The sequence below is a fragment of the Malus domestica genome, chromosome 08 (genome assembly GCF_042453785.1).
Source record: "Malus domestica chromosome 08, GDT2T_hap1".
Taxonomy (NCBI): Eukaryota; Viridiplantae; Streptophyta; class Magnoliopsida; order Rosales; family Rosaceae; genus Malus; species Malus domestica.
This window is the reverse complement of record NC_091668.1, coordinates 1764569-1781021: the sequence shown is the minus strand read 5'-3', so window position 1 is coordinate 1781021 and position 16453 is coordinate 1764569. Positions and strand designations below refer to the sequence as shown.

At 36.0% G+C, this 16453-nt stretch overlaps 2 protein-coding genes across 3 annotated transcripts; both read right to left on the bottom strand.

The window, feature by feature from the left end:
- Window positions 1-420: 420 nt before the first annotated feature.
- LOC103440306 (cyclin-T1-3) lies at window positions 421-4065 on the bottom strand. 2 transcript variants are annotated; one of them, XM_008378981.4, is made up of 7 exons: window positions 3671-4065; window positions 3020-3264; window positions 2256-2337; window positions 1965-2099; window positions 1713-1885; window positions 1438-1589; window positions 421-1139 (listed from the first exon to the last, which is right to left on the bottom strand). In XM_008378981.4, exons 2-7 carry the CDS (start codon window positions 3253-3255, stop codon window positions 646-648), a joined length of 1272 nt encoding a protein of 423 aa, XP_008377203.3. In that variant the 5' UTR covers window positions 3256-3264; window positions 3671-4065; the 3' UTR covers window positions 421-645. The 2 variants fall into 2 exon arrangements, with proteins under 2 accessions (XP_008377203.3, XP_008377202.3); XM_008378980.4 differs by having other exon boundaries at window positions 3020-3370; window positions 3671-3922.
- A 7094-nt stretch (window positions 4066-11159) lies between these two features.
- On the bottom strand, window positions 11160-14788 carry LOC103440303 (alcohol acyltransferase 9). The gene is made up of 2 exons (XM_008378976.4): window positions 14257-14788; window positions 11160-12250 (listed from the first exon to the last, which is right to left on the bottom strand). Exons 1-2 carry the CDS (start codon window positions 14686-14688, stop codon window positions 11321-11323), a joined length of 1362 nt encoding a protein of 453 aa, XP_008377198.3. The 5' UTR covers window positions 14689-14788; the 3' UTR covers window positions 11160-11320.
- Window positions 14789-16453: the final 1665 nt, after the last annotated feature.

Genomic DNA, 16453 nt, shown 5'->3' with positions numbered 1-16453 from the left:
TACCATATTCAATTTTCTGCCAATTTAAGTCACGTTACTTGCATGTGATACACATTAGAGGGTATATGGATAAATTTCCACAAAGAAATAGTGTATGGAGTTAACTTTGGAGGATAGATTAGACGTTAGATTTGCAACCTATATGAAATGTTAAGGGTTTATAGGTGAGAAAATGACAATATTACATTCTAAAGTGTGTCAATTAACTTGAGTTGACGTAAAATTAGATAAAATAGGCACTTTACCCTTGTTTCAAAACTAAAATGGGCCGAACTTTAAAAGACCGATCGGCCTTTTATTTTCTCTCGCAGAAGGCCCAGTATAGCAAACCTTTGAAGCCCAACTTCTGGATAAATCCGTCCCATTTATTTATTTTTGTTATTTACAAGAGAGATGATCCACTGTATTATTACAGCATCAGACAGATAATGTACCTGAATTTCATACATCAGATGAGGCAGAAATTTTGCCGTATTTAGATGTATACTGCAAGATTTTAATTACTAGAATAACTCTCTACTTAAATACATACACAATTTTTCGACAAAAAAAAAAATTACTTACAGAATTAGAAGAATCGAGTTTGTAACCGAAGAATCACACTCTAATACACAAAGGAAGATGCCTGTAACGGCATGAAAAAACTCACAACCTTTGTTTCTTCGTTGCGGATGCATTTTGTAGCTCTACTCCATTTTCAAGCTCACTTTCTATCCAGGCTTCAGGATCTATCTCATCATCTATGGCATGAACCGACTTCTTATTTACAACTTTATCGCGCCTTCTCCTCTTTATAGCATCTCTAATCCGATCAACATCAATCTTACTACCGTTGGTCTGAGCAGAAACAGTCCTGCATTTTGAGTTCTGATCATCCAATTCCACTTTAATTGGTTTAATCTCGGCCCCACTACCCTCGTCAATACCACTTGGCTTTCTAGGCAGAGTTTCAGATGCAGAAGCAATCTTGCAGTTTGAGTTCTGATCATCCAATTCTTCTTTTGTTGGTTTAATCTCATCCCCACCACCCTCGTCAATACCACTTGGCTTTCTAGGCAGTGTTTCAGATGCAACGACTCTTCCATTCTCGGGCGCTAGAGCTTTTTTTCCACCTGGCCCCATCATCCGCTGAATGACCTCTGAGAAAGTGCATATAAGTTATAGACATTTTCCAACAAAGGAAAACATATATGATTCCAAGTCCTGATGTATGAATAGAATGGAGGTACCGAGAGAGAGGGAAATCTAACACTATATCCAACAACCATGTGTAATTGTTGAGGAAATATAATAAAACGCATTAATCAAAATATGAACCATATGCAAAGCATACTACGTGAGGATATCACCAAATGAATATAATACACACGTCAAAGATCATGATTCATGAATCCATATAATAGAAGGATAAAAACCAAGTAAGGACTTGTAACGCACCATTTAATTGCTTTGGTGAAACATCGAACTCCAGCCACCAAACTTTTCCCTGTTGTGTTGGTAGTTTCACTTTTTGAACTTTGGCAGCAAGAGCCACTGAACCAGCTGCAATATAATGGGGCTTGTACTGCAAGCACAGTGATGTACGAAGGCTGCACATACATGATACATTCATATAAAGGACCAATTATGAAAACAACAAACGTAATATCCAATTATGCTTCAGCACAAAAACACACACACAGAGCTCCTATAAGGAATTAAACAATGCTCACCAGTCATTAACAAAATTCAATGCCACCTGAGCAAGGTCGGGGAGAATATTTAAACTCTTTAAAGCTGCAACGAGTGACGTGTATGCAAGCTGAATGTCAAGATCAAAACCAATTGTTGCCAGAACAAGTCTCTCCCCAACCACAATCAATTCCTTTTGCTTATTGAAAACTTCCTAAATGCAGAAGGTTGAAGTTAAGCAACCATCATTACAAGGATATGTATAATGCCGTAAAAGGGGTGTGTCTACATACTCTTTGTTTGATACTTTCTAAGGCAGAAGAATCTAAACTGTGCACCATCTCAAATGCCACAACAACAACATCCTTCAAAAAGCGTGGCGTTTCTCGTACTTTACAAGCAAGAAAGAAGCTTGAAGTTGCAATTGTCTGTGAAATGTATACAACCATATTGTTAAACAGAAGGTCCAAATAACATAAAACAGAAAATCTTTAGCAAGGCAAATCAATAGACAAGAATAGTAACTAAATCCAAAACTAATTAGAACCCTAGCCTGGCTAGAGGGCCAATTAAACTTGAATTACCTGCCAATCATTCTTAGCATGAGATTGACGCATGTAAAACCGGTGGCACAACACCATTGCACATGCTATTGTCGTCTGAGACCTGAATGAGACGTAGTAGTAATCACTTTTACTATTGATTATTATCTTCTGCGGAATTGCAATAAATGATTAATAAGATGCAGGATACGAACAGAAAAGGGAGATGATAGAAAGCAAAAATCTTCCCCCCCCCCCCCCCCCCAAAAGTAATTTATTAATCGCATTTGAGGGATCTTGGTGGAACCTCATGAAATACAAAAGTATTGAGTAGAAGAAAATATCTATATCTTCTTAACGATGGCTAAAAAGGTCGAAGGTTTGAACCAATCAATTATGGCAACATTAAAAAGTTTGGATAATGCTGAAGATAATGGGACACAGAAGAAGAACTTAACAGTCTTAAGGGACCCGACTTATCTCAAGACAATAAGCAAATAGAGAACTTCATAGTTAGCTCAATATATAGCAAGATTAATTAACGTGACATAGAAAGAACATGCCTTCAACATTACGGAAGTTTATTTTCTTGTTATTTGAGGCCGATAGGCACGTAAGCAAAAACAATGTTCAAGCTAAGAGAGAATACAGCATAGTTTGTAGAGTTATCTAAGATATAGCAAGTACAAAAACCGAAAAGAGATGCAGAGAACAGAAGACTATTCTATAGGATTCAACAAGTTAAAACATGCCGTATAGTAAGACAACCATGAGATACTATCAATACACAAATCAACTGAACTTACACTTTAAGCTTCATCCCAATCGCTTGAAGAAACGAGCAATATGAATTCCGCAACTGTGACTCTTTCTTCAGGCTGATTCCATCCCTCCGAGATGGAGAATGATCTTCTATCTCCTCTCTCGTAAAATACCACTTACGCATAGAGCACAGGGGTTCCTCTGGTTCCGGGATGCAGATGCAAGTTGAAGTTTCCGCAACCCCTGGTTCAGCAGGATTCCCGGGCACCCCTCTAGCCATTGTCACCTTCTAATCATAAATTCATAACGCCACAGCACACCAAAATTAAACTCGCAACACGACACGGATGAACCAACATTGGTTTTTAGCATCTCAATCTCAAAGATTAATCAACCTATAAAACAAGCCAGGTGAACATTTACTTAAGCAATCTCCACCTAACTATAATTAACTACAAAATTTTAAAAATTAATTACAATTATTTTTTCAATTAAGCACAAAAATTCAAACCAAAACCCAGTTATAATTTCAATTTGCAGTTTCACCCAAAAACAAAAGATTTAAAATTGAAGATTTTCAAGCCAAAATAGTGATTAAATCACAGTAAAGATTTTACCTTTACAGGAAAAACAGTATCCAGAAACAATGCAAATTAAAAAAAGAAAAAAGAAAATTTGAAAGATCAAACACTAACCGAAGACGAGGATTCGAAACTTCGCAGCCGAACGGAAAACTTCAAGAGACCAGAGTAGATAAACAGGCAATCTCGTACCTCTCGCAGTAGGAGGTTCCTACGTTTCCCAGGGGTTTGATGAAAACGAGGAAACACTGACGGCGAAAAGAGGGAAGATTGAGACGACGGCGGACAGCTCACTGCAGCGTCGGCGTGCGTTACCAAAGGAGGAAATCGGAAACCCTAGAATTGTTAAGTCCGCTACCGTTAACTAATTCGGTCTGCGTTGACTTGCTTCCTTCGAAAGCACGCATCACGCGTCCATCCACGCGCTTAACTGGCACGTGGTTTGAACCATCCGCGGACTTGGGTCTTGCGAAGTCAAGGTGTTCGATTGGGAGAAGGATGATCTCCTCTCTCTTTTTTTTCTCTCCGTTTCTTTCTTCTATCATGTGAACAGTCACGGTTAAATCACGTCAATATTTTATATTAATTTTTTATAGAAAGAGAAAGATAAAATACTCTTTTCTCATTTAAACGATCATAAGTAAACCACGTCAACATTTTATATTAATTTTTTATAGAAATAGAAAGACAAAATAAAGAATGTGAAAGGAGTGGATGGAAGGGGATAAAAAGAGAAGATGAGAGAATCTTAGTCCGTTCGGTTGTGTCTTGGTTTGGTATCCAACATCTTCTTGATACGACATGTCGCTTGACAAAAACTGGGCTCAGGCCTCAACGAAGCACTTGCTATTGGGCCTCAACTTTTCTGGGTCCTGGGCCTCTAGATTAAAACTTATGTGGAGGGGAGTGCTAACCTTGGTATTTTGAATTTAAGAAATCCTAAGAGCAAGTCCACCCCTAAGGACTTTGCGCCAGCACCCAGCGCATTTATCCACTCAAATGAACAGTAATAGACTGGAGTGAACAGTAATAGGCCAAGGCATCTCCACCCCTAAAAAAATGCGCTGGTACCCAGCGCATTTATTTGGTGTGTTTTTTTTTTTAAGTTTATTTCGGATAAGATTTTTAACCAATTTCAGATAAAATTTCAAATAAACTTAAAAAAAAATACACACTAAAATAAAATTACATACTCATCAAATAAACTAAAAAAAAAAACACACTAAAATGAAATTACATAAACTCATCAAATACACTTTATTCTTCAACCACAAGTTTTTTGGTATTTTTTTTTCACACAAAAAGTATATGAAAGCTTTGGTAGAAAGTGTAGAAAATATTGAAATGTGGTGTAAGGTGGAAGATGAGAGTTAGGTATTTATAGAAAAAATAAATAATTTTTTTTTTAAATTTTATGTATTTTTTAATATTTTTTCTGTATGTTTTAATAAATTTTAATTAGTTAATTAACGTGGACCGTTGATCTGTGATCGGACGGTATATTTTAAAAGTAAAATTTAAATTTTTTTTACCGTTGGAAATCCAACGGTCTAGAAAAACTAGCCGTTGGAAATCCAACGGATATAAGAATGCCACGTCGCTGATGGGATCCGGAGCACAAGTGGGCTGACAGCCCTGTTGGCTACTCGCGGCAGCGCCTGCGTGAAGCGCACGCGCCAGGCAAACTGCCCAGCTTCTTGCTCAGTCTGTTTTGGGCTGGGCTCTTACCCAGCTCGGGCTGGGTACCAGTCAAATTGAGGGGTGGACTTGGTTGACAGGGTGCTAGCCCTGTTTTTCTCCTGGGTCCTGGGCAAATTCCACTCCGGTGGAATTGCTCTAAGGGACTGTTTCAAAAGTAGAGTTCTCCATAGATTCTTTGCGATTTCAAGTTTTTGACATAATATTTCATAATGTTGGTATGAGAATTGACGTAAAATTCAAGTGTCAGAGAGTTCGTGAAGATTTCTATTTTTTAGAGAGCATCCTTAGCATTTGTCTTGGGTTTTTTCACTTTTACAAATCACATGTGTCATTTTTTTTTAAAAGACCTTTAATGCCTTTGGTTATGAATTAATGTTAAAAAATAAAAATAAAATAACTTGAGAGGCATTAAATGTCTTGGTTTTTTGTATAAAAGAATGACATGTATTATGTGAAGAAGTAAAAATGTCCAAGATACAAAAGTTAATGCAAAGGTTGATAGCATTTCTTATATGTGAATATGTGAACTGAAAACACAACACTGAGAAACTTTTTAGTGTGACAATTACGATGTAGTATGATTTTAAAAAATTCATGTTATAATAATGGCGGATAACACAATATTGAAAACTTATAATATATTGCTTGTATAAATTTTCGCTATAATTTTAATAAGTTAATACATGTGTTAATAACAAAAGTAAATTAATAATCCTACATAACGTAACGAAAATCAATTTAGTAATCACCACCGACTGAATTATTATCAATGTGACAATGTCATTTTATGTTGTGTCATTTTAAGTTGTTATATGTCACCTCACAACCATTGCACACTCATTACTACCACCCACCTCCACTAATATATGAAAAGTTTTGAATTAGGATTTGAAGTTTTGGTTTGTACCAAACAGGTTGATATCAAATGTAACTGTTTTTAATGGATGGATACGATTCAAGCTTTGTATATGATTGGGCGATAATTCTTTAATTATATGACAAACGAAGTGCACCTAATAAGTCAACAACTATCGTTTCGTCTTTTAAAAAGTGCACCTAATAATAAAGGGAAAATGATTTCAAACTTATGATCCTTGGGAGTGCAATGCTAGAAGAATTGAAGTGATGATAGTCAGAAAAAATATGCATATATTATAGAGTTTTTATCTCTCAAATAGTTTCTGAAATTGACTTAATTAACTCATCATTTTGGTCTCTCAATTTGAAATCGATCAATTTTCATCCTCTTGACCAAACACATCAATTTTGTAACATCCCACATCGCTTAGGGGAGCGATCCTTAAATGTATATTCCCATCCCTACCTAGCACGAGGCCTTTTGGGAGCTCACTGGCTTCGGGTTCCATCGCAACTCCGAAGTTAAGCGAGTAGCGCGCGAGAGCACTCCCATGATGGGTGACCCACTGGGAAGTTCTTGTGTGAGTTCCAAAAAACAAAACCGTGAGGGCGTAGTCGGGGCCCAAAGCGGACAATATCGTGCTACGGTGGTGGATTGGGCCCGGGAAGTGGTCCACCCCGGGCGGGGATGTGACAAATTGGTATCAGAGCCAATCCCTAGCCAGAAGTGTGTCGACGAGGACGTCGGGCCCCTAAGGGGGGTGGATTGTAACATCCCACATCGCTCAGGGGAGCGATCCTTAAATGTATATTCCCATCCCTACCTAGCACGAGGCCTTTTGGGAGCTCACTGGCTTCGGGTTCCATCGCAACTCTGAAGTTAAGCGAGTAGCGCGCGAGAGCACTCCCATGATGGGTGACCCACTGGGAAGTTCTCGTGTGAGTTCCCAAAAACAAAACCGTGAGGGTGTAGTCGGGGCCCAAAGCAGACAATATCGTGCTACGGTGGTGGATTGGGCCCGGGAAGTGGTCCACCCCAGGCCGGGATGTGACAAATTTGGTCCCTACCTATATTTTATAAGGGTGGTACATTAGCACTTCAAAAATAGTGTGTAATACATTTTTGGAGTGCAACGACACTCATTAAGCCTATAATCATATTAGGGAGTTGTTCTTTGCACTCATTTTTTAGCCTCTCATACCCTCCTTAGGTCTAGCGATTAGATTTAACTACAAATCATAAACAATTGGCAAAGTTAAACAACGATGTATATGTAAAAGGAAAGAAAGTGTGTGTTGAACATTTTTCTAATATATACTTAAGGCTAAATAGCCAAAATGATCTCTGAGATTTGCATAACTCATCACTTTGGTCTCTAACATTTCAAATCGATAAAAGTGGTCCCTGAGATTGTCCACCATCCATTATTTTGGTCATTCCGTTAAAAACTCCATTAAGTGTCCTGGAGTTCTTGCCGGAAGTTTGGACAATTTTCAAAGCTTCGTAACTCAATTATTTCTTAACCAAATTCGACCCATAATAATATATCAAAATGAAGATAGGAAAGTGTAGAATAAGATTATACCTATTTGGAAGCCCAATGGCTGATGGAGATATCCAGAAAATAGCCTCAAAGTTGACTGGTCCGAGTGAAAACTGGAAAACTCGCCGGAAACTGGGTAAACTTTAAACGTTCATAACTTCTTCAATACTCAACGAAATCAAGTGATTCAAGAACGAAAATCATACTTCTCGATGAGACGAAGAGAATGGTTCCTTTTTAGATGGCTATATCATCGTGGTTTGGCTGGAAAACGGCTCGAAATTAGTTGTCTTGGTCTCAAGTTAGCCACTTCCGAGCCGTTTTCCGGCCAAACCACGGAGATTTAGCCATCTAAAAAGGTACTATTATCTTCATCTTGTCGAGAATTATAATTTTTGTTTTTGAATCACTTGATTTCGTTGAGTATTGAAGAAGTTATGAACATTTAAAGTTTACCCAGTTTCCGGTGAGTTTTCCAATTTTTCCTCGGACTAGTCAACTTTGAGGCTATTTTCTGGGCATCTCCGGCAGCCATTGGACTTCCAAATAGGTATAATCTTATTCTACACTTTCCTATCTTTATTTTGATATATTATGAGTCGAATTTGGTTAAGAAACGATTGAGTTACGAAGCTTTGAAAATTGCCCAAACTTCCGGCCAAGAGCTCCGGGACACTTAACGGAGTTTTTAGCGGAATAACCAAAATGATGGATGGTGGATAATCTGAGTGACCACTTTTATCGATTTGAAATGTTAAGGACCAAAGTGATGAGTTATGCAAATCTCAGTGACCATTTTGACTATTTAGCCTATACTTAATTGTACCATTAAAATAACAAAAGAAAGCAAATAACAACTATAAAACTTGGACTTCAATGGACAATATATATAATGTGTGTGCGCATGCTTTTCAAGTGTCACGTTTAGATCCTAGATTTGTTTTCATGTGGGTCTATAAAGATTACTTTGCAACCTAGTAGTGCCCTAGTGGCCTCGAGTAATCATTACTAACTTATATGTTTATTATGTGCCGTCTTCATATTTGATTACCCACTACATTTTGCTACTTGTGAAGCATCGTCTTCAAAATATTGCCAAAAAAAGCATTGTCTTCAATATATTATATATGTAATGTATCATTTCTACATATATATGGTTTCGGTCAGGGACATACGTTTTTTATGCACATTTTTTGAAGGTCTATTCCGTAATGTACGTATATCAAGGATCAATACCGTCTATATTTTACTACAATATTCACAGATCATGCAAAAAATTCTGATCCAAAACTAATTAAGACATATATTTGCTGTAAAGAAAATGAACGAATATGATTTTACAAAGAAACATTGAACTTAATCCAATAGACATGGTTTCAAATTTGTGTATTTTTTAGTAGACATGATCTTTGAGGTAAGGCATAAAGATAGACGATTTGATTGTTAAAATACATTACAAAGCAGACCTATAAAATGTGTGTCAAAATATGTATTGATAATGTGTGTCTGTGAATCCTAACTTTGATAATGTGTGTCTGTGAATCCTAACTAACCAAATATATATAAGTTTTTGGATGGTGGTGGACTTATATTATATCTTCCAAGAGTGCGATTGTAAGCGTGGAAATTGACATATATTTGATCAATTGTTTTAAATCATATCTTGTACAAAATAGGTGAAGTGCGTACACTTCAGTTCAGATTCCTCCAAAAAGATAACATGCACCGATCTAACCGATGGGGTAGATAAGATGAGTTGAGATCGATCTTTGTCAGCACACTCGAAGTCTCGAACAAAGATTACGATCACACCACTGACAATTACTTTATGAATAAATTAAAGTGAAAGGGAAGGCTCTATTTTTGTATTGATAATTTGTTGTTATTTATAGTATTAGCTAGGGAAGTGTTAAGTGTTAACTCTTACCTGGGTTTTCAACTCTTAACCAAATCTTATTTATGGAGCCACACACACTGTTCAGGCAAACTTTCGATGTAGGACATTTTTTCATATCTTCACAGTTCTTAGCCTGCCCTTGAGAAGTAGTTAATTAACCATTCATAAGAACTTAAGATGCTTATCGTTCACGTATATTTTCATTTCTCAATTGTGGGGTGCATGCTTCAAGCAAACATTTTAATCGCTTTAATTTGGAATAAAGGTGATGCAATTTGGGAGCAAATCATGATTTGGACGGCTTGGATTCTCATTTTATATTCCCATAAATATATATATATATATATATATATATATATATATATGTATACATATATATACACATATCACTTCACCTTAATGTAACTATATGCTACTTTATATTAAGTTATCTTTAGAACACGCATGCTAAATAATAGAGGCCTCCATAGACCAAAAAAACAAAGGAGATACCTTATTCTCTTATGGATTGATGAGAAATTGAATGATCAAGCTATTGGAGGAGTGTCACGAGTCCCATTTTATTTTTAAGATAAAAAAAAAAACTTTATTGGAAGAGATGGTATATATATGAGTATGATTAATTTCCTAACATCTTTGCCTCTGGAATTTTTTATATGATGGTAATGAAAATTTAAGTGGACCTAATTATGACGTTCCTATAGTGTATGATGCCTTTAGTATAGCATAGCTTGTGAATTGACAAAGAAAGATTTAGTGCTAATTTATTTTGCAGTGGAAATTAAAGTAAAACGTACAAGATTGCCAACCAAATGATGAAACTTTGATTTGTCTTTACACGTCGTAACACATGGAATTTTGTAATGGCCATCACTTTTCCCACTACCTATTAATTAATATTGTTGAACTTAATGTTGGATTTAAGATACTTAAGTAAACCATATATAAGCTTAATGGTGTTTGAGATGTGTTGCCATGTGGAGAAAAAAAGTACACAACCTGTCAAATCTTATCATATGAGAAAAAAGATATAGACAAAAAAAAATGATATACACTTCGTTATGTGCAAGTTCGATCATCTTCATCATGCACGTGTTGCATGGTATCATATTGTAAGCTTTAATATATTTCATGCTTATCTATGCACTACTGCTCCTTATTCACGTACTAATGTGAAGTTCTATATAAGGTTGTGATTGTAATGCTCAATGCTTCTAGAATCCTACCCACTAACGGATTTAAGAAACCCTAATGAACTTATAACTAGAATACTAAAGCTCATAGAATTACTTCCTTACAAAAATCACTTATTGCCTTAGTAATTAAAACCAGTCACATCCTCTTGATTGATGCACACATGAAATAACTTACCAAATAAAACTCCATCTCTAGTCTTTCTCGAATATATATAAATATCTAAACCAATTAGGGTTTGGCTATAGAGTTTAATTTCAACAGATAAACCCCCCCCCAACACACACACACATACATACATACATATATATATACATACATATATATATATACATATATATATATATATATATATATAGTTCTAATAGCATTTGATATGGTCGCAAAAACCAAAACACACTCAAACAAATTAAAAACTTGTCAGTCAGTTTACAATTAATTATCGATACTCATTTTACAGTAGTGAGCTGCTCCCATTATTATACTCATACATGATACATTGGCTGAGACTCGAGGATAAAAAAAATTCAATGAACAAACAAAAATTCTCATTAATCCTCAATCAAATATCTAATATTCCATTGGATCTTCGTCATGGAATCCATTAGCACGATGATCTCCGTTTCTTTCTTCAGCAGACGAAAATTCTGTCATGTAATATTCAAATTTCTCAACCAAGCTTTCGGGCACGGACACAAGAACTCTCACAGCATCCAAATCTCCAACAACAGGTAAAAACAAGCAGTAAACATCACTCGTTAGAGGCCCCATATGCAATGGCTTCCCTTCTCCGAAATCCAAATCCTCTAACCCTAACTTCGCCCACTGCGATATAACCAAACTCGCGCACAGATCCGTCTTCAATGTTTTCTCCTCCAATAAGTCAACCATCGACCTTACATACTCATCATTTAGATCTTGTTTGGCCTGTTGAACCAACTTAACACCGTGCCGCAAGTTAGCGCCGACAAGATCCTTCACGGTGGTTTCGGCGCATGCTAGCACGAACCCGTTGCCGTAGTAGCCCTGTGGGATCTGAGGGTTTAACATTTTTCGTATGTTCATGGAGAAGAGGAGCTTGATGTTCAGAGACGGTGGCAGATTCAATGATCTAATCCAGGAGCGCCACGTATGAGATGCCAGGGTTTCGAAAGTGGTGCACTTCAGCGAGGGTGCGCATCGTCTCTTGAGGTGAAGGATGTCGGAGTGGGTGAAGGTTAAGGATGTGGGGACAAGCGGCTGCGATTGGAGCAGCCTCATTATGTCCACGTGGCCATTGTTGCTTGTTAGGGTAAATTGAGGATGACGGAAGGTTGCCATTGGAGGACTCCGGGATTTTAACACGTGGCGACAGTGGATCGGTTGGATTGGTGGATCGAGATCTGGCTTGGCTGTTATGTGGGCCCACGCGTGTAAGAACTGGGATGTGCCAATGCCGTCGCATAAACAGTGATTGATTGCTGTACACATGATCATTCCACCACAACGGAGATTTGTAACCTACAAAATTGGAATTGCATTTATATAAAAAATACAGAGAGTTTTGTATACATGAAAATAAAAATAGTAAAATGTTTACCTTCTGAACTATCATACAATTTAAAAGGGTGTGCTATCCACACATCTCATTTTACTTCTCACATACCCTTTGATAATTTTTATCCGTTGATCTTCTTCAATTCATTCGATCTAACGGTCGAAAATTAAAAAGGTGTGTGAGAAGTAAAATGGGATGTGTGTGGATATCACACCCCATTTGAAATTAACTCCCTTAATGATTTGTTTGGTAAGTTAAGGACCTAAATTTTCAAAAATCACAAATTTACGCCAAGTTGTTGGATTCCATCCAATTTTGCTTGTCACACCCCTCACAATTATCTTTTTTTTACGTAATAAACAAGTTTCGTAGATGTAAATTAGGTAGCTTAGTCATGGTAGTGTGTATGTCTCTCTTTTCACAAGTTCGAATCCTCTTTTTCATAATTTAGTGCAAGTTCTTTTATAGTCTTATCAAAAAAGTAATAAACAAATGTTAAATTGGAAAAGGACTGAGGGTGCAAAATGAGAAATTTGTGCAAAAACGTTTTGGTGAACAAAAAAGCATAAAGAAAACATTGGATGTAAATGAAAGCACTCAAAAAAAAAAAAAAAAAAGCACGAAATGAAATTCACCAAACCCTAAAGTTGACATCTATCGTCTCAGGCTAGGTAGTATGATGAGATGAGAAGGGGTCACTCACGCAACACAATCACACAACTTGGGAGTCTTGGATCGTTATCTTTGGGGCACTCCACCTTTTCTTTAACGTTTAGTTCAAAAGAAAAAGGATGACTACTACTAAATACCCATCCTATTTCCTATATATATTGGACATGAGCTAACTTTCCTTCTCTTCTACTTTATTGATAACGATCCTTTATAAAGGAGAGGTGACGATTCTCTTTTTGCTACTTTAAAGAGAATCGAACACTAAACTTATTATAATCACGAGATTCTAAATTTTTTTTCTTCACTTAATTAGCACTAGAATTTATACCAAAGATTTAGATTGAAATTTTTGAAAAGGTTGGCGTCACCTTAACGGAAAGACAAAAGTAACCCTGTTTCTGGTGGACCGAGGGTAGATATTGGCCACATTTCATTTTCCGATATTTTTGGTTCTGTTGGGTGAAAAGCGACTTGTTTGTCTTGAGCGTAGGACTGTGCAGTGGAACTTTGTTTCCTCTATTTCCTCAGATAAGTGATTGAAAAGGAAAGTCCATATGGCAGAAAAAACCTTGGAAGTGTGTGTGTGTCTATATATATATGCATATATTGGTATGTTATATTTTACCTCTACAAGTGGAGAAATTTTTCAATATGACCAGTAAACGAGATGGTACATTACGTGTCATTATATAAATAGTAGGATATGTATGTTAAAATGTTAATAACTTAAAAAATAAAATTTCTTACCAATTATATAAAAACACGTGATGTACCCCACATGTTTTAGTCATAATGAATTTTTTTTCCTATAAGCGGTAATTCCAGAAGATATTGGAGCACCAAAGGCAGTTGAGAAAATGCCAAACTTCCCATATTTAATGTCAAAAGTATTTTTTAAAATTTAATTTCTAGTGATATTACTATTTTATATATTAATCTAAGAAAATTAAAAAAATATGAACCTTAGAGAAAGATTTAAAACTCGTTCAGAAGTGCTTTTAAAATGGTTCAAAGCGCGTATGGTGAAAACATTTTTTGAGCCAACCCTTGATAAAAATATAAGTTAATCTTGGAAAAGCATATCAAGTGTTTTAATTTGGACCAAAAAACATTTCCTCTAACAACGTTTTAAGTGATTTTAAAAACAATTTCCAAACGAGTTACTATTCACCAAGACAATATACGTACAAAGTTAATTTGTTTTATTAGAAAATTTTGTTTTTTTTTCCATGGGAAATTTACATATTCGATTAAGAAAAAAGAAAGGAGAAAAAAAAATATACGGAATCGGACTGACCTGAATAACAAGAGGAGGAATATCCAAGAAACTGAGAGCTTCCACCCTGTACAAGAGTTTCCTCCAAGACCTGTTTGGCTTGCTGGAAAGTTTAAGAAAATCCTGAGCAGTGATGTCCATGAAAGCCTCGGCAAATACAGCACCTTCTCCATTGCAGTCAACCTCGAGCTTCTGGTCATGGTCAGCGTTGCTTCTCAACCTCCCAGCCAATGGGTAGTAGCCAACGAGGACGTTAGAGAGGGCATGTTTTAGGGTTTCTAAGTTGACAGATTTCTTGAAAAGGTAGAGATATTTGATTGAGAATCTGAGAAACTTTTGGTCGTCGAGATTTGAGAGGTGGATGCAATGCTTTGGGGTGGGGGAGTTTGGGTGGATTAATATTGGTTGATTTGGGTAGTAACAATCTGGAAGTTGTTCTTGAGATTTTAACATCTTGCTTATTTGCAGTAGTTGCTGATGGCTGGAGAGAGAGAGAGAGATGATCGAGAGACAAGGCAAGTGAGAGGGGAGCTAGGTAGCTAAGTAGTAGAGTGGAGAAACAATATCTACGGTTGGATATGAGGGATGGTACGATGAGATTCCTTTTGTGGGGTAAGGCTAGCAAGAGGGCGTGTGTATTAGGGGTTACAATATGCCCCCACTTCTCCATTTTATTAAAAAGTCATTAGCAAAGTTGTTAATTGCAAATTACTGCCTATTCATGCGCAAAACCTTGCATGTAACCATGACTATATCGCTTTTTCAGTCTCATCACGTAATTAGGTTATGCGATGAGATAGATATCTAGTGAAGATATATAATGTTGCATGACAAAATCTCACAATAATGCATGAAAGTTTTTGTTGGTGTCGTTGTAAGTTTTGCTCTTTTAACCTACAAACTGTCCTTTTGATAAGTGCGTAATAACTATTTTCGAGTCCTAATAACTTTCTATTTAAGTACCAAGCATTTCTTAGGTAATTTGAGGTCCCATGTCTTTAGGTATTTGTTAGCGCTAATTATGGGATTAAAGTCGTACTTCAAACCAGTACTACGTGCAAAGGTCTTTTAGTCTAGTTATTAGTCATTATATGTCAGTTAGGCTAGCTATAACTCTTTCTCAATTTTTACCTATGCTTTATTTAATATAAAATTTAATTTTGACTATGATTATTGCTTTTGACCGCAATAGCAAACAGACACTGACTTAATTTGTGTTGATGTATGAATTCACTCAAATTAAAACAAGACACTTTTCACTCTTATGTTCCCAACTGGGAATTTTATTTTACTCAAAATCAGTATATTCCTTTGAAATGGTGACAAAAACGTTGCAAGTGTCCATGGAAATTATTACAACATAATATTCTTTTTTTTCGAGAGGTTTTTCAGCATACCCGGAATACGGATGGTACACCACGTTTCATTGTACAAATGGAGGGATAGTTGCAAAACAAAAGCTTTCTCCACTTATATAATGACTTGTGGTGTACCATCTATGATTATTATACAAATGGAGGGACACTTGAAAAATAAAACATTTATCCACTTAAATAATAATATGTAATGTACCACTCTGTGTTCCAGGCACACTGAAAAATTTCTCCTCATTTTTGACTCTTTGTAATAATTAAGCCAAGCTTAGATTAATATTGGATGTTTCGAGATTAATTAAACAAGATTAATTAGCATTAGATTGATGGCACTGAGCAAAAGGAAAAGGGATCAAGGAAAAAGAGAAGACAATGGATTGGCCATCATTCAATATTTGTCCCAAACCAAAGGCATACGTTTTAAAAGGACAACAAAGACGCCAACCCTTGAAGTTGCCAAGATGGAAAGGATCAAATTTTGTCTTTTTACCTTTCACTTCCATTTTATATATTACATGATGAGGTGAAAGTAAAACGTGTTGGAAAATAATAAGTTTAGGAATTGAGTCCTATGTTAGAATTAGGTTTTTATTTAGATATTAGAATTTAGTTTATTATAAATAGAATGCTTATTGTTTTCTTGTGAATAAATTGGTCACAACTTGTTTGGATGTGCTTTTAAAATTATTAAAAGCGCTTTTAGAAAAAATGTTTTTTGGTTTCAAAAGCACGTAAAGTGCTTTTTCAGAATTTACTTGTATTTTTACTAAGAATTGGTTTCAAAAACATTTTCACAAAAAGCGTTTTCAATTATTTCAAAAGCACATCCAAACAAGCTCATAATC

Bases quoted from the DNA above. Each gene is read 5' to 3' on its own strand.
- LOC103440303 (XM_008378976.4), bottom strand. From the start codon at position 14,688: ATGTTAAAATCTCAAGAACAACTTCCAGATTGTTACTACCCAAATCAA. The intron at 12,251-14,256 runs GTCAGTCCGATT...CCAATTTTGTAG, and splicing joins TTCCTCCTCTTGTTATTCAG to GTTACAAATCTCCGTTGTGG.
- LOC103440306 (XM_008378981.4), bottom strand. From the start codon at position 3,255: ATGGCTAGAGGGGTGCCCGGGAATCCTGCTGAACCAGGGGTTGCGGAA. The intron at 2,100-2,255 runs GTAATTCAAGTT...TACATTTCACAG, and splicing joins ATGCTAAGAATGATTGGCAG to ACAATTGCAACTTCAAGCTT. The intron at 1,590-1,712 runs GTGAGCATTGTT...ATGTATGTGCAG, and splicing joins TTGAATTTTGTTAATGACTG to CCTTCGTACATCACTGTGCT.